This window comes from Lutra lutra, chromosome 2 (genome assembly GCF_902655055.1).
Source record: "Lutra lutra chromosome 2, mLutLut1.2, whole genome shotgun sequence".
Taxonomy (NCBI): Eukaryota; Metazoa; Chordata; class Mammalia; order Carnivora; family Mustelidae; genus Lutra; species Lutra lutra.
In genome coordinates this window covers 152,765,780-152,784,999 of record NC_062279.1, presented here as the reverse complement: position 1 = coordinate 152,784,999, position 19,220 = coordinate 152,765,780, and the positions used below count along the sequence as shown (strand labels likewise).

Genomic DNA, 19,220 nt, shown 5'->3' with positions numbered 1-19,220 from the left:
GGTTAGGTCATTTTTGCTTGGATTGGGTTGGGTTGGGTTTCAGGAAGTCTCGTTTTTGCCTGATTTTTGGCCACACCTCCCTCCTCTTTCCCCATTCCCATTTCTCTCTCTTACCATCCTTCCCCAGACGTCCTAAATCCTGATGAGATCCTGGTCCCCCAAAAACCCCACAAACTCCATCTCGGCCAACCACTCATACATTCGAATCTCCAGATGTTCTTCTTCCCTCTGGTCAAAATGTGGTCCTATGGCCCCTTCCTTTGGCTTTTATCCTAGAGTCTGCTCCTGTTACCTTGTTGCAAGGGACGGTTTGAGCGGTCAGCTCCAGGAGGGGCTGGTAGTCCTGTTCCGTGCTGCTGCAAGGGTCCTTAGAAAGAAATGCAGTTGTGAACGCCTTCCCTATCTTTTGGCAGTCTTTATGTCTGCGAGATAAAACACGGAAAATAAAACAAAGCACGGAAGGTTAGATCTCAAACATATTTCTGGAGCATAATTACCCAGTGTCACTTGGGAACACTGTCACTTCCAATGTCACTGACAATTCCCACTGTCACTTGGGAACCCCTGGCTGTGTGCCAAGTAGTTTCAGAAGCATTGTCTCATCCAATCATGTAGTATTTTTTAGGAGATGAGCATTACCCTCCCTATACTGCGAGGCCCCTGCCTCTCCTGGAGATCACTCTGGTTAGAGAGACAGTACACAAACAAGCAAATCAGCTAACAAAATAAGTACGAATTATTCTAAGTATTCAGAAAAATCAATGGGGAGGGGCAGCATTGCTTACTGAAGCAATGACTGATTGGGGAGGCTGGCCAGGAGAGCTAAGAGGTCATTTAAGTTGAGACTGAATGATGAAGAGAGCATTCCAGACAGAGGGTACTGCAGATACAAAGGCCCTGTGGCACACAGCACAGCTGCAGCAGAAAGGAACAAACAAGAGAAGGGTTAAGAAATCAGGTCAGAAACAATAATCAAGCGGTAGAACATTTAGTCTCTTTGGACCAAAGAAACGATTTCAGATTTTGTTCTAATTTCAGTGGAAAGCCATTGGATAGTTTTAAGCATGAAAGTTGTCTCATCTTGGGGCGCCTGGGTGGCTTAGTCGGTTAAGCATCTGCCTTCACTCAGGTCATGATCCTGGGTCCTGGGATTGAGCCCCACGTTGAGCTCCCTACTCAGTTGGGAGCCTGCTTCTCCCCGCCCCGCTCCCCGCCCATGCTCTCTCTCTTTTTCTCAAATAGATAAATAAAATCTTTTTCTTTTTTTAATGTGGTCTCATCGGATTTTTTTTTCTTTTCGAGCCATCACTGGAAAATTCTAAGCTCGCCCAAAGAAGGAGAAAAGTCTCTGAAACAAATTTCCAAGTCCATTTTCCCCCCAGACAACCCCTGGCGGGGAGAATGCTGGCAGGGAAGAGGGGCTGGAGGAATGAGGGGACCTAAGGGTGCTGGAGAAGACAGAAACTAGAACTCTTCTTGTGTTTCTGGTAACAGGTACATGGAAACCCATCATTTCCTTGGGACAAAGAAGTGGGAGCACTCCCCTGGGAGCACTCAGTTATCATTATCTGGATAAACTCTTGCCTTTGCAGTGGGGAATCTTAGGGACAGTACCAAGTCAGGCAACTTGCCCCCGGGGAAAATAAAGAACCCCAGTTTCCCATTCCCTTCTGAGCTTCTTTTCCACTCCAGAGGGTCTTCTGCTTTCCCAGCTCAGACTGGCTTTCCCCTAATAAGCCAAGGAATCAGAAAACATTAGTGAGGCACTGGCCTTTTGACACAGAAGCCACCCTTCCCACCAGTTCTTTCTGGAAAAGGAAACATCGGAAAACCCCTTTGTTTAGGACAAGGGGGAAAGCCCTTGAGTTGGGCTGCCTACCTGTGCTGTGTTCCTTGGGAAAGTCACTCAGCCTCCCTCTGCCTCTGTTTCCTCATCTGTAAAGTATCTACCTAATACAGATGTTCTGGGCTTAAATAAAGCACATGGTAAATCCTTTCAGAACAGTGCCCAGCTCAGAGTAAAACTCATTCAACATCAGCATTCTATTTCTTATCTTTCTTTTCCTGCCCCTTGCTCAGACCTTCCTGGCTATAAGCAGTCATCTGCAGCCAACAGAAGCAGGTGTGGCCCATACTCCCCCAGCTAATTTAGGACTGGAGCTCATGCTCACAGGTTGTGGAGAGGCACAGAGAGTCAGTATGTCCACACCTGGGGTGGTGAGAACACCACCAGCTACTAGGAATCAGATCTAGGGTACAAACACAACCCAGAGGGTAACAGCACAGCCTATCCCCTTGGCCACAGGCAATATGATTGTCTCCTTTCTCTCTCAGCTTTGGATGGGCATGGCATCCACCCTCACCTTAGTAAGAATCAGCCTATAAAAAAATATAATAGCTTTGATATAAAACAACGAAAGGACGGAATTCCAGATCAGTCATCCAGCCCACCCAAGGTGGGCTGAGATAATAATAATAGTAGTAATAGTAATAATAACAGTAATAAAACAATAACAATAAAACATAGCACTTACTGGGGGCTTAATAAATATTTTACATATGTACCTCATTTAACCTCAAAACATTTCTATTAGCAAATGTATCAGGATTTGACTTGGGTTAATAAGATCTAAAATTGAGAAAGCTTTATTTCTCTTACATATCTCAATCTCAAGGCCAGTATCTGGGATTTCTATGACATTCCACATACCAGAGACCCATCTGCTTTGTCTAAAATGGCTGCTTCAGTTCCAGCCATCATGACTACATTCCAGCCAGCACCAAACAGTAGGGGAAAGAAAGAGGAAGAAAAAGAAGGAAGAGGAGAGGAAAACAGCAACAGTGATGGGCATGTGGGCTGCCTCCTAAGGACAGGTACTTAGAAGACGTTCTTTCTATTTGCTCTCATTTCATTTGCTAAAATGTCACAGACCACACCTGACTGCAAGTGAAGGTGAGAAATGCAACCTTTCACCACGATGGCCTTTGCCCATCTAAAATCATTGTTTCAATTCTAGAGAAGAAAGAGTCTCTGCACAGGGAGATACCACCATTGTCCCATTTTACAGATGAGGACTTCTGATGGCTGTGAACTTAAGCAAAGCATCGAGGTCACGGGAAAGCCAGATGAGTCCTGAAGGTCAGGCTCCTACCTCACTACCACAGCAAAGTGCTCCAGCCTCAGATTCCCCATCTGTAAAAGGGAAGTAGTAACACCTCACTCATGAAGGTCTGTGAGGATTCCATGAGCTACCACACCACATGTGTCTGGCTTCCGGAGTTGGGGTCGAGGGTCTCTCATGCCGAGGTCTCTCCGTTCCCCAATCTGCACAGGACATTTTAACTGCATCTCAGCTGCCCTTCAAAAGCTGTGCCAGGAAACTATTTTCCACCAGGTTTTCTCCATGCATCATGCATTTAAAGGAAAAAAGGTTATTGCATTATGTACTTCAATGTCAATCAAAATTTATGGGGCACCTGACGGTGTTCATGGGAATCGTGCTTTAGTTCCATTAATCTAATGCAGTGGCCTTCTCAGAAATGTGCAATTCCAGATTCCAACTCCCTCCTATAATTCTTCTACCTTTGGCCCTAGCAGCATCTGTGGGACTTGAGACAGACAAAGGCTGAAGGAGGAGAGATGTCTTCCTAAGATGAAAAGCAAGAGAATTTTCCACTACAAAAAATCTGGCAGGAAAGAGAAAGGGATGTGTACTGAGTCCCCACTATATGCCAGATGCTTTCATGAATGTATTCTTATGTAATCACCAAAGACTAGGTGGAGTTTCCTACAGAACTCACAAACCTCCAAAATTATTTTTACATTTCTTAGGCATATAGATCCAATTCAAGAACACTACTTTCTGGGCTCAAGAGTCCCAGGCTAAAAATTTCACAGAGATCCTTGTTTAGAAAGGGCAGAGTGACAGAACATTAGAGTTGAAATAGACTTTGGAAGAGTTTATGACTCAGCTGCCTTCCCTTTCTCTGTCTCCATGACCACAGCCTCCAAGTGCCCCGAAGTTAGAGAAAAATGAGGAGGGGCAGAGAGAAGTCTGGAGGCAGACTTTATGAAGCTATTTTTGATCCTTGAATTCAAAAGTAAACATTTCACCCTAAATGTGCAGGTCAGCATTTTTACTGGCATAAATATAAAGAAATAAAAAGGCACTAGGATGACACCGTCCAGAGTCGTCTGCCCAACTCTTTTATACAGGTCATTGCAGGAAAGAGCCTCAAAGTCACAAGTGTAGCTTCTTTGCCAAAGTCCCCAGGCTTCGCTTTTGTCCCCAACAGCAGCCAATGAAAGCTGTTCTCAGTCAGATACCTGGTACAGAGAATCAGAAGGGTTTGGGAATTCCTGTGTCCAGCAGAGACAGAGGTGGAACTCTGACCAAAGCAGCAGCATGGAAAGAATATGAGCCATTTCTGGAAGTTCAAAAAAAAAATTTTTTTTTTAAATGGCTCATCTGTCCCAAAATGGTGATACTTCCAGGTAGACTTGATGCTTGTGCTGGAGAATATGATGTGGTGATTGTCACCCCCTGGGGCTGTTCCCGAGGGTGGTCTGTGCTTAAACCAGACAGGCAGTTGGAAGTCATCTGGCCCTATGGCTTTCAGCTCCCACCACCCTTGACCAGTGTTCCAGTAACCAGAGCTGACCAGTGTTCCAGTAACCAGAGCTTCCAGAGTTTGGGAAAAGGTACGGTGCCTGACTCCAGGCCGACCAAGTCAGAATGGGAAAAGTGGAAAAGGCCAAAACAAGAATTTTTCAAGAGCTTCCCATTCCCCACTCCTCCCAGCCCCTGGAAATTGCCCTCCCACTCTCCAAACAAGGGAATTAGAAACTGCGTTAGCGGAATCGCCCTGTTTGTCTTTCCCTCACTGGCTGATTTCACCCAGCACAACTGTCGTCACAGCTCATCCGTGTTGTAGCAGGTGTCAGAATCCCCTGCCCTTTTAATACCAAGTAACATTTCATTGTAGGTTTAACCCTCATCCTGTTTATCCGTTCATCCATCCACTCTTTCAGTCCATAAATTCTTACCTAGGTCCTACCGAGAGCCATATCATGGTACAAGGCTGAGAAGGAGCAGAACAAATTACAATCAGGGTGCTGGTGACTTGTCAAAGGCACTAAAACTTAAAAACCCAATAAATTGCATAAAGTTCTCTAATTTTTTGCTACAAAAGACAGAAACAGAACAAAAAAAACAAAACCACTCACTCACTGATTAAGTATGAATCAGTATCCTCATTTTAAAAGTGATTTTTCTTTGTGTGCTCCCCCAGGTGTTGTGACATGCAAAATCTAACTGCATTCATAACCACTGTGGGTCTCTATCTGCCCGTGTTGTGGCTTTGCTTCCTTTGATGGGTTCTGGAGAGATCAGAGGGGCGCAGCCGATAGAAGGGGATGGATTCAAAAGGTGTCTGTGCTCTGTGGAATATAAAGTAGCCTTTGAACATTATATTTATAAAGAGCTTGGAATCTCTTCGGGGATGTTTATTTTACATTAAGTGATGACAGTAGACCTCATCTTCTAGAAAACAGAAAGAAGATGCGCATCAAACTGGCAACTGGGGTTGTCTCTCAGAAGAAAAATAAAGGCAGATTTCTACCTTCACCCCATATTTTCTGTATTACTGGCTTACAGTGAAAATGGATTCATGTATTATCCAAGCTACCTAAACTACGGGAGGGTGTTAGAACTCTCTTACACTGGTGGTGGGAATGCAAGATGGTGCTGCCACTCTGGAAAACAGTGTAGCATTTCCTCAACAAGTTAAAAATAGAGCTACTCTACAACCCAACAATTGCACTACTGGGTATTTATCCAAAGGATACAAACATAGTGACTTGAAGAGGCACATGCACCCCAATGTTTACAGCAGCAATGTCCACAACAGCCAAACTATGGAAAGAGCCCAGATGTCCATCGACAGATAAATGGACAAAGAAGATGTGGTGTATATCTACAATGGAATATGCCTCAGCCATCAGAAAGGATGAAATCTTGCCATTTGCAACAAACTGGGTGCAACTACAGGGCTTTATGCTAAGCAAAATAAGTCGGTCGGAGAAAGATAATCCCCATATGATTTCACTCATGTTGAATTTAAGAAACAAAACAGATGAACATAAGGGAAGGGAAGGAAAAAAAAATCAAGGTAAAAACAGACAAAGTCAAACCATGAGACTCTTAACTCTAGGGAACAAACTGAGGGTTCCTGGAGGGGAGGTGGGGGAGGGATGGGGTCACTGGGGGATGGGGCACTTGTGATGTAACTGATCAATCACTAAACTCTACCCTGAACCTGATAACACACTATATGTTAACTAACTTGAATTTAAATATAAATACATACATACAGACAGACAGACATAAAAAGGAGTTGTGGAAGTTAATTTTTTTATGCAGAGATATAGTACAATCACAACTGATCTTTAGAAACTGAAGGTGAGAAAAAGGCTCGCAATAATTAAACCATGCTATAAAAATAGTTATGTCTGGTTGCGCAGCGTATTAAGTGTTGCTCTGCTCATCCTCCCTTCCTTATACTTCGAATTTTCCTAGAATAAACATGTATTACAATGGAGGTCATAATAAAACTTTCATTTTCTGTTTAGAGTCACTTGAGCAATTAGACCAAACGTTTGAGAATCTTGGAAAGTCCTAGGACCTGGGTTGAAAGAAAACACACAGCTTTAGGAATTCCAGTGTCCAGCAGAGATGAACATGGATCACCACCTGGTCACCCCCCATCGTTTTTGTGCCCTCCCCCATTCCTCTCAGCTACGATGTTTTTTTCTCATCTCTCCTCCAGTTAAAGACAATAGCATGTGGGGCACCTGGGTGGCTCAGTTAGTTAGTTAGGTGTCCTGCTCTTGGCTTCGGCTCAGGTCATGATCTCAGGGTCATGCGATCGAGCCCTGAGTAGGGAGGGCTCTGCACTCAGCAAGGAGTCTGCTTGAGATGTTCTCTCTCCCTCTGCCCCTCCTCTCCACCACTCTTTCTCTCTCTCTTTCAAATAAATAAATAAATCTTTTTTTATTTTATTTTATTAACATATAATGTATTATTTGTTTCAGGGGTACAGGTCTGTGAATCATCAGTCTTACACACTTCACAGCACTCACCATAGCACAAACCCTCTCCAATGTCCATCACCCAGCCACCCTATCCCCCCCCCAATAAAAAAGAAGACAAAAGCACATAATCAGGCAAGACTCAGTGCCCCAACCCCACTTCTCGAGGCCCAGTGAGGTGAAAATATGAGGAGAGGTGCAGGTTAGGGCCACAGACTTTCTCCAATGGAGCTTTCTTTCCACTTTTAAGACTTCCTTGCCTCCTTAAGCAAGACTGGGTTGTCAAATCACTCTTCATCACAGATCATACTAAGAGTCAAAGTTTATGAATACTACCGAGGAGACAAGCAATCTGGAGGCTCAGACAGAGAGAGGGGAGGATGGTGCTTCCTGCATAGCCTCCCAGATCCTGCCTGCCTGCTCTCCTGTATGGGACACACACTTGTTCACCCAGAATCATGGATCATGCCACTGACTGACCTTTTGGGTTCTGTATGGTCAGTCACACAACTGGAAGGATTGAAATGATGAAACAGCTCCATCTTGTTCCCCAGAGAGCTCCACAGCTTAAATGATTTTCGAGGGACTCATGCCTCAGAGATTATGAAGTTATTTTCTCTAAGTAATCCTTTAGCCAAGGACATCCTGTTAAGGGCATTTAAGAGATAGTTCTCTTCATTCTAGCACAAACGTTTAGCCCATCTACCTGGAGTTCCAGCTAATACACTCACACACACAGAAAGACCAAATATCCTTTTATCATCGCAAATACCAGTGACTGCTCCTTCTTTAACAGTGACTGCTTCGGCTTTGCTTCATTCTTCCAGCTGACAAGATTAACAAACCCCATCCAAGAATGACCCTCATTCCGGGCAGCATCCAGGCAAAGCCAGACTCTCTGACACTTACCCTAAATGTCATCAAACAAGCTCCAGCTCTATAAATCCTTGCTAACATCCTCACACTGAGTGCTCCCCTGCCCCCATGGGTCCTGTAATGAGCGCTCACCCTTGCAAAGAGCCTTGAACAAGATGAAACCCATCTTGTTCAACTGCTCTGTATTCCCGGTGGTCTCGGGCTGGGGGACATTGACAGGAACCTGCAGTCTTGAGTGGGATATTAAAGAATCGAAAGGCCTGGGAAAACCAGCGCGCCTTAAGCAGGGTTTATGCTTGGCAGCAGCTCTAGGAGCAGTTTCTGGAAGACCCGATTTGCTAAGAAAGTCTGCATGTTGAGTTGCATCTTAGCCATGACAGTATTTCTCTGTTTGCCTCCTTAACTGGTGATCTGGAGGCTCTGTGCCAACCAGGCTGGGCACAAAAGTCAGGATTCAAGGTCAACAGTACATCCTCCCCCCTTCCTACCACTCTGCTCCTTCCAGTAGGAAGGACTAAAACCAAACAATGAGGGAGGAGCAGAGCTGCCTGACATTCCAAACGAGGCTCTTCCTCCGAAACAATGCTGCCTCCCACAGGAAACAAAGTTGCTTCTAACAGAAATGAGGACCTACAACCACAGAGGGGTTGTCCTTTCCCTAGATCCCACAAGAAGCTGAGGACCAGAACAGGGCATGTGTTTCCCAGGTGATGGGATACAGCAGTGGGATCCGGGGGATGGGCAGAGAGTTAAAGTCCTATGCCAAGGTGAAAAACAGGTACACCTGGTGGTGAAATCCGCATGTTGTCAGCCTACTTTATGCTTCATAAGTCTGTGCTGTCACCTCCCAGGATGCACTCCCACCCTTCCCACAAATAAGTTTTATTTCAAAGTGTCCCTCTGCCCCGCAAAAGCAACATCAGCTTCTTCATGTGTTCCTCCCCCAAGGAAAGCTCTCACACCCTAAATCCTCATCCCTAAAAGCACTTGGATCACAAGTGGTAATTACACTCATTCCATGAACTTTCCCGCTGTCAAGTCCTGCAGTGCACGTTGTCTGGGCCCAAGGAAAACAAGTAGGTTTAGTCTCAAATTTAAGGCTGGGAGAACCTGTAATTGAAGGTGGATACTGCCACCTTGTGGGCAAAGAGAGCAACCGGCGAGATTCGCTGAGGAAGTCAGGATTTTCCAAGTAGGATCTTGAAGGCATAAGATTCTTGGGGTGCCTGGCTGGCTCAATGGGTAGGGCATAGGACGCTTGATCTCAGAGTCAGGATCAAGAAAGTTCAGAAGTCACTAATCCCATGAATCTGGCCCTATTGCCTGATATGTTCAAGAAACAGCAAAGAAGCCGGTGTGGCTCATGGCTGCAGAAAGCCAGGTGGATAGTAGACAGAGGTGAGGGCTGACTCGGGGAGTTTCAAACCATTGCCCAGAATTTAGCTTCCACTCATGCAGAACTAAGGAGCCACCGAGGATCCAGAGTACAGGAAGCACATGATATTACTTTAAGTTTCAAAGGATTTCTCTGACTGCCTCATTGAGAACAGCCCAAATGAGGGAAAGAGTGGAGGCACATAGACCAGGAATCTGGGCAAGTACCAGCGGTGATCTGCACCAGGGTGGTCCAGCAAAGATGGTGAATAGTGATACATTCCAATTCGCCTTACACTTCCTAACGGATTAGATGTGTGGTGTTAAAAAAAAGAAGGAGTCAATCTAATTCCAAGGTTTGTGGCCTGAGCCCCTGGAGGGATGGGGTTGCCCAGAACCGGGATGGAGAAGGCTTAGGTGGAGGTGGCACTGACCAGCTCAGTTCTGAATACGCCGGATTTGAAATTTCTATGAGACATGCAGTGAAGCTACAGAATAATCAGAGGGATGTATGAGTCTAAAGTTCAGGAGAATTGAAGCCATGAACCGATCTGAGATCAGCACCCAAGAGACAAAGAAGAGAAGATTCATCCTTGAGGCAATCCAACAGAAGAGGTTGGGAGAAAAAAACCAACAGACTGGAATGTGGGACAAAAAGCAGGAGAATGGGGTATTCTGGAAGCCAAGAGAAGAAAGTATACTAAGTTGGAGGAAGTGAGAAACTCTGTCAGATGCTCTCTACTGGTCCAGGCATATGAAGACTGAGAACTGATTGTCTGAATCATCACCAAAGAAGGGCTGTTTTAATTTCCAAACCAATGGGGGCCTGGGAGTGCTCATCTTTTTGTATTTGCTTCCTAGATTTGTTTTGGGCTTTGATTTTGGTTTTCTGCCTTTATGTCAAATCATGTATTTTGTGACTTGACTTGGGGGACGATCTTGGAAAATACTGCCTATATCTAAGTATTTTATACATGTATTGTTAAGAAAGCAATATCCCTGAATCTATCTTTCTATGTGCTCACCCTTCATGCCCATCTCAAGCCTGAGCATGTCTTCTCCTAGAATTTTTTTTTTAAGTCCAAAAAGGTGGTTTTATTAAAGCACAGGAAGGACCTGTGGGCAGAAAGAGCTACTTCTCCTAGAATTTTAAGCAAGCCAGTTCCTTACTAATCAATCACCTGTTGGAATGACAATTTTCCTAAAACTATAAAGCAAAACAGATTAGAAGATAGAGTTAATGTTGAGGTTTGAGTCATTCTGGGATAGTCACTTCTTGTAATCCCTTAGCTTAAATTTTTGGACTCATCAAGATCTATTATCATTACTGTAATATCCAAATGTTATAAACATGAACTTATAAGATACTCCTATTAAACATTATTTATACTTTGTATTCTTTTGACCAGTTAATACAGAGCACCACAAAGAGTATTAGTTATACTCTTAGAAAATAGCAGGGAACAAGACACACAGCACTCCTAACCTCCAAAGCTTTTGGTCCATAGGGAATTAGTTATTAAACAGGAGATAACGATAAATGAAATGTGTGGTCACTAGGGAAATGTATCACTTTAGGACTTGCTCTTGTGTAAGGTTGGATCTTTCTGGACAATATTTAAGAAAAAATGTCAAATGCCTGTACCTTTATAACTGTGTCATCTCTGACTACCTCTGACCTAAAAGTGTTCACTTCTGCCCTGCATCTGCTAGGTGCCAAAACTGTTCAATTTCTCAAACATGTCAAACTTGCTGCTGTCTAAAAATTGTGGATACAATACCAACATTCAAAACTTGAACCACTGGAAAACATTTTTCAAAAATGTTATCTGACATCCAGGGTTGTAGTCAGTAGAACCTAGGATGTGGGAAGCTGGACATCAGGTGATACCTGTCATAGCTGGGTGATGTGCACAAGGGAGGTTGTTGCATTATTTGCTCTGTCTTTGGGAATGTGTGAAAACTGTATAATAAAGGCTTAAAAATAAAAAAAAAATTTAAAGAAAAGATTTTTCAAATTATATATATATATGTATGTATATACACATATATACTTATTATATAAGCACACATATATATTCTACTTTGATGTAATAGCAATAAAGTGGTAACAGTCCCAAAATAGAAACTATTGAGTCATAAATTTAACAAAATATATGCAAGATTAGTGGTCTGAAAACAAAATATTGCTAAGAGAAATTTTAAAATTCCTGAAGAAACAAAAGTGTACCCTATTCATGGCTTGGAAGGCTCCCTATCAAGATGTTAACTATCGCTAAAATGTATCTGTAGATTTCACAGATCACAAATCAAAATTTTAGCATACTTTGTTAATATTGACAAAAGAATTCTAAAATAATTTTACCCACTTTTTATTTTTATTCATTTTTATTTTTTATTATGTTTAGTCAGCCACTGTATAGTACATAATTCGTCCTTAATGCAGTGTTCAATGATTCATTAGTTAAGTATAAAACCCAGTGCTCATCGCAGCACATGCTGTCCTCAATACCCATCACCCTGTTACCCCTCCCCCACCTTTCTTTCCTCCAAAACCCCCAGATTGTTTCTCGGGGTCCAGAGTTTCTCATGGTTCAGCTCCCTCTCTGATTTCTCCCCCTTTGGATTTCCCTCCCTTCCCCTGTGGAACTCTGTGCTACTGCTTATGTTCCACATATGAGTGAAACCATATGATAATTGTCTTTCTCTGCTTGACCTACTTCACTTAAAATAATCCCCTCTAGTTCCATCCATGTGGACGCAAACAGTGATTCAAAAAATGATTCTAAAATTTATGTGAAAATACAAATAACCTCGCCAAAGTAATCAAAAGGAGAAAAGCTGGAAGACTTACATTACCTGACTTGAAGACTTACTAAGGAGCCAGGGGCACCTGGGGGGCTCAGTCGGTTAAACATCTGTCTTCAGCTCAGGTCATGATCCCAGGGTCCTGGGATAGTCCTGCATCAGGCTCCCTGCTTGATAGGGTGAAAAGCTAATTCAATAAGCCTATGAGATGATGTTCAACATCATCATTAGTCATGAGGGAAATGAAAAATTAAAAACACTATAAAAATACCACTACAAACCCATTAAAATGGCTAAGGTATAAAAGTCTGACGATATCAAGTGTCAGTAAGAATGTGTAGCAACTAGAATATTCGTACACTGACCGTAAATATGTAAAACCACACGATTACCTTGTAAAACTATTTAATAGTTTCTTCATTAGCTTTTTAAGCTTGTGGCTCTGCTACTTCAATTCCGGGTATTCAACGAAGAGAAATGAAACACAGTATTCACACAATAACCTTGTCCATGGGAGCTTTACTGGTAATATCCAAAAGGGGATTCAAGCCACATGTCCATCAAAAGATGAATGGAGAAACAAACTGGGGTACACAGCCACACAATGGACTACTATGCAGCAAAAAGGAATAGTTTACAGCAGACACTCACGACAGGGATGGATTTCAAAAACATCAAGGCAAAGCCATTAAAGAAGCCAGACACAAAAGAGTACAGGGCATATGATTCTGCTTCTTTTCTAAGAAAGATTTTATTTATTTATATTAGAGAGAGAGAGAGAACAAGCACAAGTGCGGGGTAGAGAAAGAGGGAGAAGCTGGCTCCCTGCCAAGCAGGGAGCTAGAGGCGAGAGTCTGAGATCATGAAGGCAGACCTCAACCAACTGAGCCACCCAGGCACCCTATGATTCTGTTTCTCTAAGTACTTCCAAAATATGTAAACTAATGTCTAGCAACAGAAATTGGACCATCCCTGCTGGTTATCAAGACATTAGTAATTTAAACAATGTGGTAATTATTTAGGGATAAACAGATTATAAAGCAGATTAGGGAATCCCATAACCAACTAATGAATTTGAGGTGCAACAGAAGTGGCATTATAAAGCCTCTGGTAGATGGACATCACAGATATATTCAGAACATTTCATCCCAAAGCAACAGAATACACATTCTTCTCTAGTGCACATGGAACGTTCTCCAGAATAGATCACATTCTTGGTCCTAAATCAAGTCTCAACCGGTATCAAAAGATTGGGATCATTCCCTGCATATTTTCAGACCACAATGCTCTAAAGCTAGAACTCAATAACAAGAGGAAATTTGGAAAGAACCCAAATACATGGAGACTAAACAGCATCCTTCTAAAGAATGAATGGGTCAACCAGGAAATCAAAGAAGAATTGAAAAAATTTATGGAAACAAATGATAATGAAAACACAACGATTCAGAATCTGTGGGACACAACAAAGGCAGTCCTGAGAGGAAAATATATAGCGGTACAAGCCTTTCTCAAGAAACAAGAAAGGTCTCAGGTACACAACCTAACCCTACACCTAAAGGAGCTGGAGAAAGAACAAGAAAGAAACCCTAAACCCAGCAGGAGAAGAGAATCATAAAGATCAGAGCAGAAATCAATGAAATAGAAACCAAAAAAACAATAGAACAAATCAACGAAACTAGGAGCTGGTTCTTTGAAAGAATTAATAAGATTGATAAACCCTGGCCAGACTTATCAAAAAGAAAAGAGAGAGGACCCCAAATAAATAAAATCATGAATGAAAGAGGAGAGATCACAACGAACACCAAAGAAATACAGACAATTATAAGAACATACTATGAGCAACTCTACGCCAACAAATTTGACAATCTGGAAGAAATGGATGCATTCCTAGAGACATATAAACTACCACAACTGAACCAGGAAGAAATAGAAAGCCTGAACAGACCCATAACCAGTAAGGAGATTGAAACAGTCATCAAAAATCTCCAAACAAACAAAAGCCCAGGGCCAGACGGCTTCCCGGGGGAATTCTACCAAACATTTAAAGAAGAACTAATTCCTATTCTCCTGAAACTGTTCCAAAAAATAGCAATAGAAGGAAAACTTCCAAACTCATTTTATGAGGCCAGCATCACCTTGATCCCAAAACCAGACAAGGATCCCAACAAAAAAGAGAACTACAGACCAATATCTTTGATGAACACAGATGCAAAAATTCTCGCCAAAATACTAGCCAATAGGATTCAACAGTACGTTAAAAGGATTATTCACCACGACCAAGTGGGATTTATTCCAGGGCTGCAAGGCTGGTTCAACATCCGCAAATCAATCAATGTGATACAACACATTAATAAAAGAAAGAACAAGAACCATATGATACTCTCCATAGATGCTGAAAAAGCATTTGACAAAGTACAGCATCCCTTCCTGATCAAAACTCTTCAAAGTGTAGGGATAGACGGCACATACCTCAATATTATCAAAGCCATCTATGAAAAACCCACCGCAAATATCATTCTCAATGGAGAAAAACTGAAAGCTTTTCCGCTAAGGTCAGGAACACGGCAGGGATGTCCGTTATCACCACTGCTATTCAACATAGTACTAGACGTCCTAGCCTCAGCAATCAGACAACAAAAGGAAATTAAAGGCATCCAAATCGGCAAAGAAGAAGTCAAACTATCACTCTTTGCAGATGATATGATACTCTATGTGGAAAACCCAAAAGACTGCACTCCAAAATTGCTAGAACTTGTACAGGAATTCAGTAAAGTGTCAGGATATAAAATCAATGCACAGAAATCAGTTGCATTTCTCTACACCAACAACAAGACAGAAGAAAGAGAAATTAAAGAGTCCATCCCATTTACAATTGCACCCAAAACTATAAGATACCTAGGAATAAACCTAACCAAAGAGACTAAGAATCTATACTCAGAAAACTATAAAGTACTCATGAAAGAAATTGAGGAAGACACAAAGAAATGGAAAAAATGTTCCATGCTCCTGGATTGGAAGAATAAATATTGTGAAAATGTCTATGCTACCTAAAGCAATCTACACATTTAATGCAATTCCTATCAAAGTACCATCCATTTTTTTCAAAGAAATGGAACAAATAATCCTAAAATTTATATGGAACCAGAAAAGACCTCGAATAGCCAAAGGAATATTGAAAAAGAAAGCCAAAGTTGGTGGCATCACAATTCCGGACTTCAAGCTCTATTACAAAGCTGTCATCATCAAGACAGCATGGTACTGGCACAAAAACAGACACATAGATCAATGGAACAGAATAGAGAGCCCAGAAATGGACCCTCAACTCTATGGTCAACTCATCTTCGACAAAGCAGGAAAGAATGTCCAATGGAACAAAGACAGCCTCTTCAATAAATGGTGTTGGGAAAATTGGACAGCCACATGCAGAAAAATGAAATTGGATCATTTCCTTACACCACACACGAAAATAGACTCAAAATGGATAAAGGATCTCAATGTGAGAAAGGAATCCATCAAAATCCTCGAGGAGAACACAGGCAGCAACCTCTTCGACGTCAGCCGCAGCAACATCTTCCTAGGAACATCACCAAAGGCAAGGGAAGCCAAGGGCAAAAATGAACTTTGGGATTTTATCAAGATCAAAAGCTTTTGCACAGCAAAGGAAACAGTGAACAAAACCAAAAGACAACTGACAGAATGGGAGAAGATATTTGCAAACGACATATCAGATAAAGGGCTAGTGTCCAAAATCTATAAAGAACTTAGCAAACTCAACACCCAAAGAACAAAGAATCCAATCAAGAAATGGGCAGAGGACATGAACAGACATTTCTGCAAAGAAGACATCCAGATGGCCAACAGACACATGAAAAAGTGCTCCATATCACTCGGCATCAGGGAAATACAAATCAAAACCACCATGAGATATCACCTCACACCAGTCAGAATGGCTAAAATTAACAAGTCAGGAAATGACAGATGCTGGCGAGGATGCGGAGAAAGGGGAACCCTCCTACACTGTTGGTGGGAATGCAAGCTGGTGCAACCACTCTGGAAAACAGCATGGAGCTTCCTCAAAATGTTGAAAATAGAACTACCCTATGACCCTGCAATTGCACTGCTGGGTATTTACCCTAAAGATACAAACATAGTGATCCGAAGGGGCACATGCACCCGAATGTTTATAGCAGCAATGTCTACAATAGCCAAACTATGGAAAGAACCTAGATGTCCATCTACAGACGAATGGATAAAGAAGATGTGGTATATATACACAATGGAATACTATGCAGCCATCAAAAGAAATGAAATCTTGCCATTTGCGACGACGTGGATGGAACTAGAGGGTATCATGCTTAGCGAAATAAGTCAATCGGAGAAAGACAACTATCATATGATCTCCTTGATATGAGGGAGAGGAGATGCAACATGGGGGGTCGATGGGGTAGGAGAAGAGTAAATGAAACAAGATGGGATTGGGAGGGAGACAAACCATAAGTGACTCTTATCTCACAAAACAAACTGAGGGTTGATGGGGGGAGGGTGTTGGGAGAGGGGTGGGGTATGGATATCGGGGAGGGTATGTGCTATGGTGAGTGTTGTGAAGTGTGTAAACCTGGCGATTCGCAGACCTGTACCCCTGGGGATAAAAATATATGTTTATAAAGCTGTAAAAAAAAAAAAAAAAAAAAAAGAAAGAAAGGATGAATCCCCAAGTTTTGTAGCAACATGGACGGGACTGGAAGAGATTATGCTGAGTGAAATAAGTCAAGCAGAGAGAGTCAATTATTATATGGTTTCACTTATTTGTGGAGCATAACAAATAGCATGGAGGACAAGGGGAGATGGAGAGGAGAAGGGAGTTGAGGGAAATTGGAAGGGGAGGTGAACCAGAGAGACTATGGACTCTGAAAAACGATCTGAGAATTTTGAAGGGGTGGGGGGTGGGAGGTTGGGGGCACCAGGTGGTGGGTATTGTAGAGGGCACGGATTGCATGGAGCACTGGGTGTGGTGCAAAAATAATGAATACTGTTATGCTGAAAAAAATAAAAAAAATTATAAAAAAATAAAAAAAATTAAAAAATAAATAAATAAATAAATAAATAAATAAAATAAAGCCTCTGGTAAAGGATGGATTATTTGATATATAGTATTCACTCAACTGATTATCCATCTGTGAGGAAAAAATGAAATTCAGTCCCTACCTTACACCACACACAGAGACAAATTCCAAATGGATAAAAAAAAAAAAAGTTCATTGCAAAAGGCAAAAGTTCAAAAATTTTGGAATATATGTGACCTTTATTGTGACCTCTGATTAAAAAAATAGTAAGTTCTTAAATAAGGTACAAAACGCACAGCTATAAAAGATAAACACACTAATCACATTAATGTAATCACATTAAAATCATCAGCAATACAAGGGATCCAATAAAGTCAAGAGTCAAGACACAGACTGGGGGGCACCTGGGTGGCTCAGTGGGTTAAGCCTCTGCCTTCAGCTTAGGTCATGATCTCAGGGTCCTGGGATCGAGCCCCACATCGGGCTCTCTGCTGAACGGGGAGCCTTTTTTCCCTCTCTCTCGGCCTGCCTCTCTGCCTACTTGTAATCTCTGTCTGTCAAATAAATAAATAAAATCTTTAAAAAAAAAAAAAAGACACAGACTGAGGACATATTTGCCATCCATGTAACTGACCAAAATAATTAAAATCTTGAATGTATATAGAAGACATACAATTCAGCATAAAAACAAGCAAAAACCAAAAATAGGCACTTCACAGAAGAAACCAGAATGGCCAATGAACACATAAAAAATGGTTAATTGTGTTAGTAATCAGGGAAACAAAAATTAAAGCCACAAAGAGTTAGGCAAAAATTGTTCCAAGCCATGGTAAGGATGCCTAGAAACAAGGACCTTCAGATTCCTTTTCTGAAAAGTAAGTTGACACCACAAATTTGGAGACTAGTTTGGGCAAACATAATGTGTCAGACACTTGGTTCCCAACCCAAATAGACTTTCCTCGCTCTTCTTCCCTCTTGGCAAAGCATGACTCCTATCACATTGATCGAAAATATCAAATACTCAGTTTACAAGCCTCCTTTCCAAAGAAGAAGAAAGGGGAATTGTGGAGACAGAGACTTTGATTTAAGTATCAGGTGTTATTTCTGTAAAAGCTACAAAAGGGGCACCTGGGTGGCTCAGTCTGGTGAGCATCCGACCCTTGATCTCATCTCAGGTCTTGATCTCAGGATCTCAGGTTTCCAAGTTCAAACTCCCCAAGTCTCAAACTCAAAAGCAAACAAACAAGCAAAAAAAAAAAAAAAAAACCCTAGGAAAAAAGATCTAAAGCAAACATGTTATACCTCTTAACTCTGTATGATGAGTAGATAGGTATCTGTAATATTATTCCCTAGACATTTCAGTGTGTTCAAAATGTTCATAATTTAACATCTTCAGTTAAAAAAAAAAACAAATTGAGAGGAGATACTGACATGAGAATAAGGAATATTGAAGAAGGAAAATGACATGGCAGATACAAAGATGACAGTTCTCAGTGGTAAACTGATGTGTTCCCATCCAGAGGTTCAAAAGTCCCCTTGAAAAAATTGAATCTAGAGAGAAGTGCTAAAACAGGAAGGAAGTTCCCCAAAATGTGATCCACTGTCTTTGATCCAAGTCTCAAACTTCCCTTTGTAATTTTAAATCTCTCACAGTTTGATTTCAATCTTTCTTTGCTCTTGAAGAATTCCCAAGGAGATATAATTACTAACTTTGACACTGCTCTGGGTTAAGTTAATTCACCAACAAACTCTTACGCCCAAGAACTGAGATAATGAGGAAAGTATGTTTATTATGATTCTTTTCAATAAAACTATGAGATGCCAAACACAGCAATGGCTCCATAGTATTTGCTGGATAGTCATAATAAAAGTAACATTTGAATGGTATTGAGGCAAGTACGGATGGAGGCCAAGTCAAAATATGTCTTGGGGAATTACTCATGTCCCTTCAAATTAGACTTTACTGCTTCAAAACATCCAAGGACCAAATACCTAGATAACTTTCTACC

General features: G+C 41.7%; 1 protein-coding gene across 2 annotated transcripts in view; it reads right to left on the bottom strand.

The window, feature by feature from the left end:
* Positions 1–19,220, bottom strand: part of CD38 (CD38 molecule) — a 49,735-nt gene that overhangs the window by 14,617 nt on the left and 15,898 nt on the right. For both annotated transcript variants that reach the window (XM_047718931.1, XM_047718932.1), the window contains exon 2: positions 293–422. In XM_047718931.1, coding sequence (XP_047574887.1) covers positions 293–422 — 130 coding nt within the window. The remainder of the gene's footprint in view (positions 1–292; positions 423–19,220) is intronic.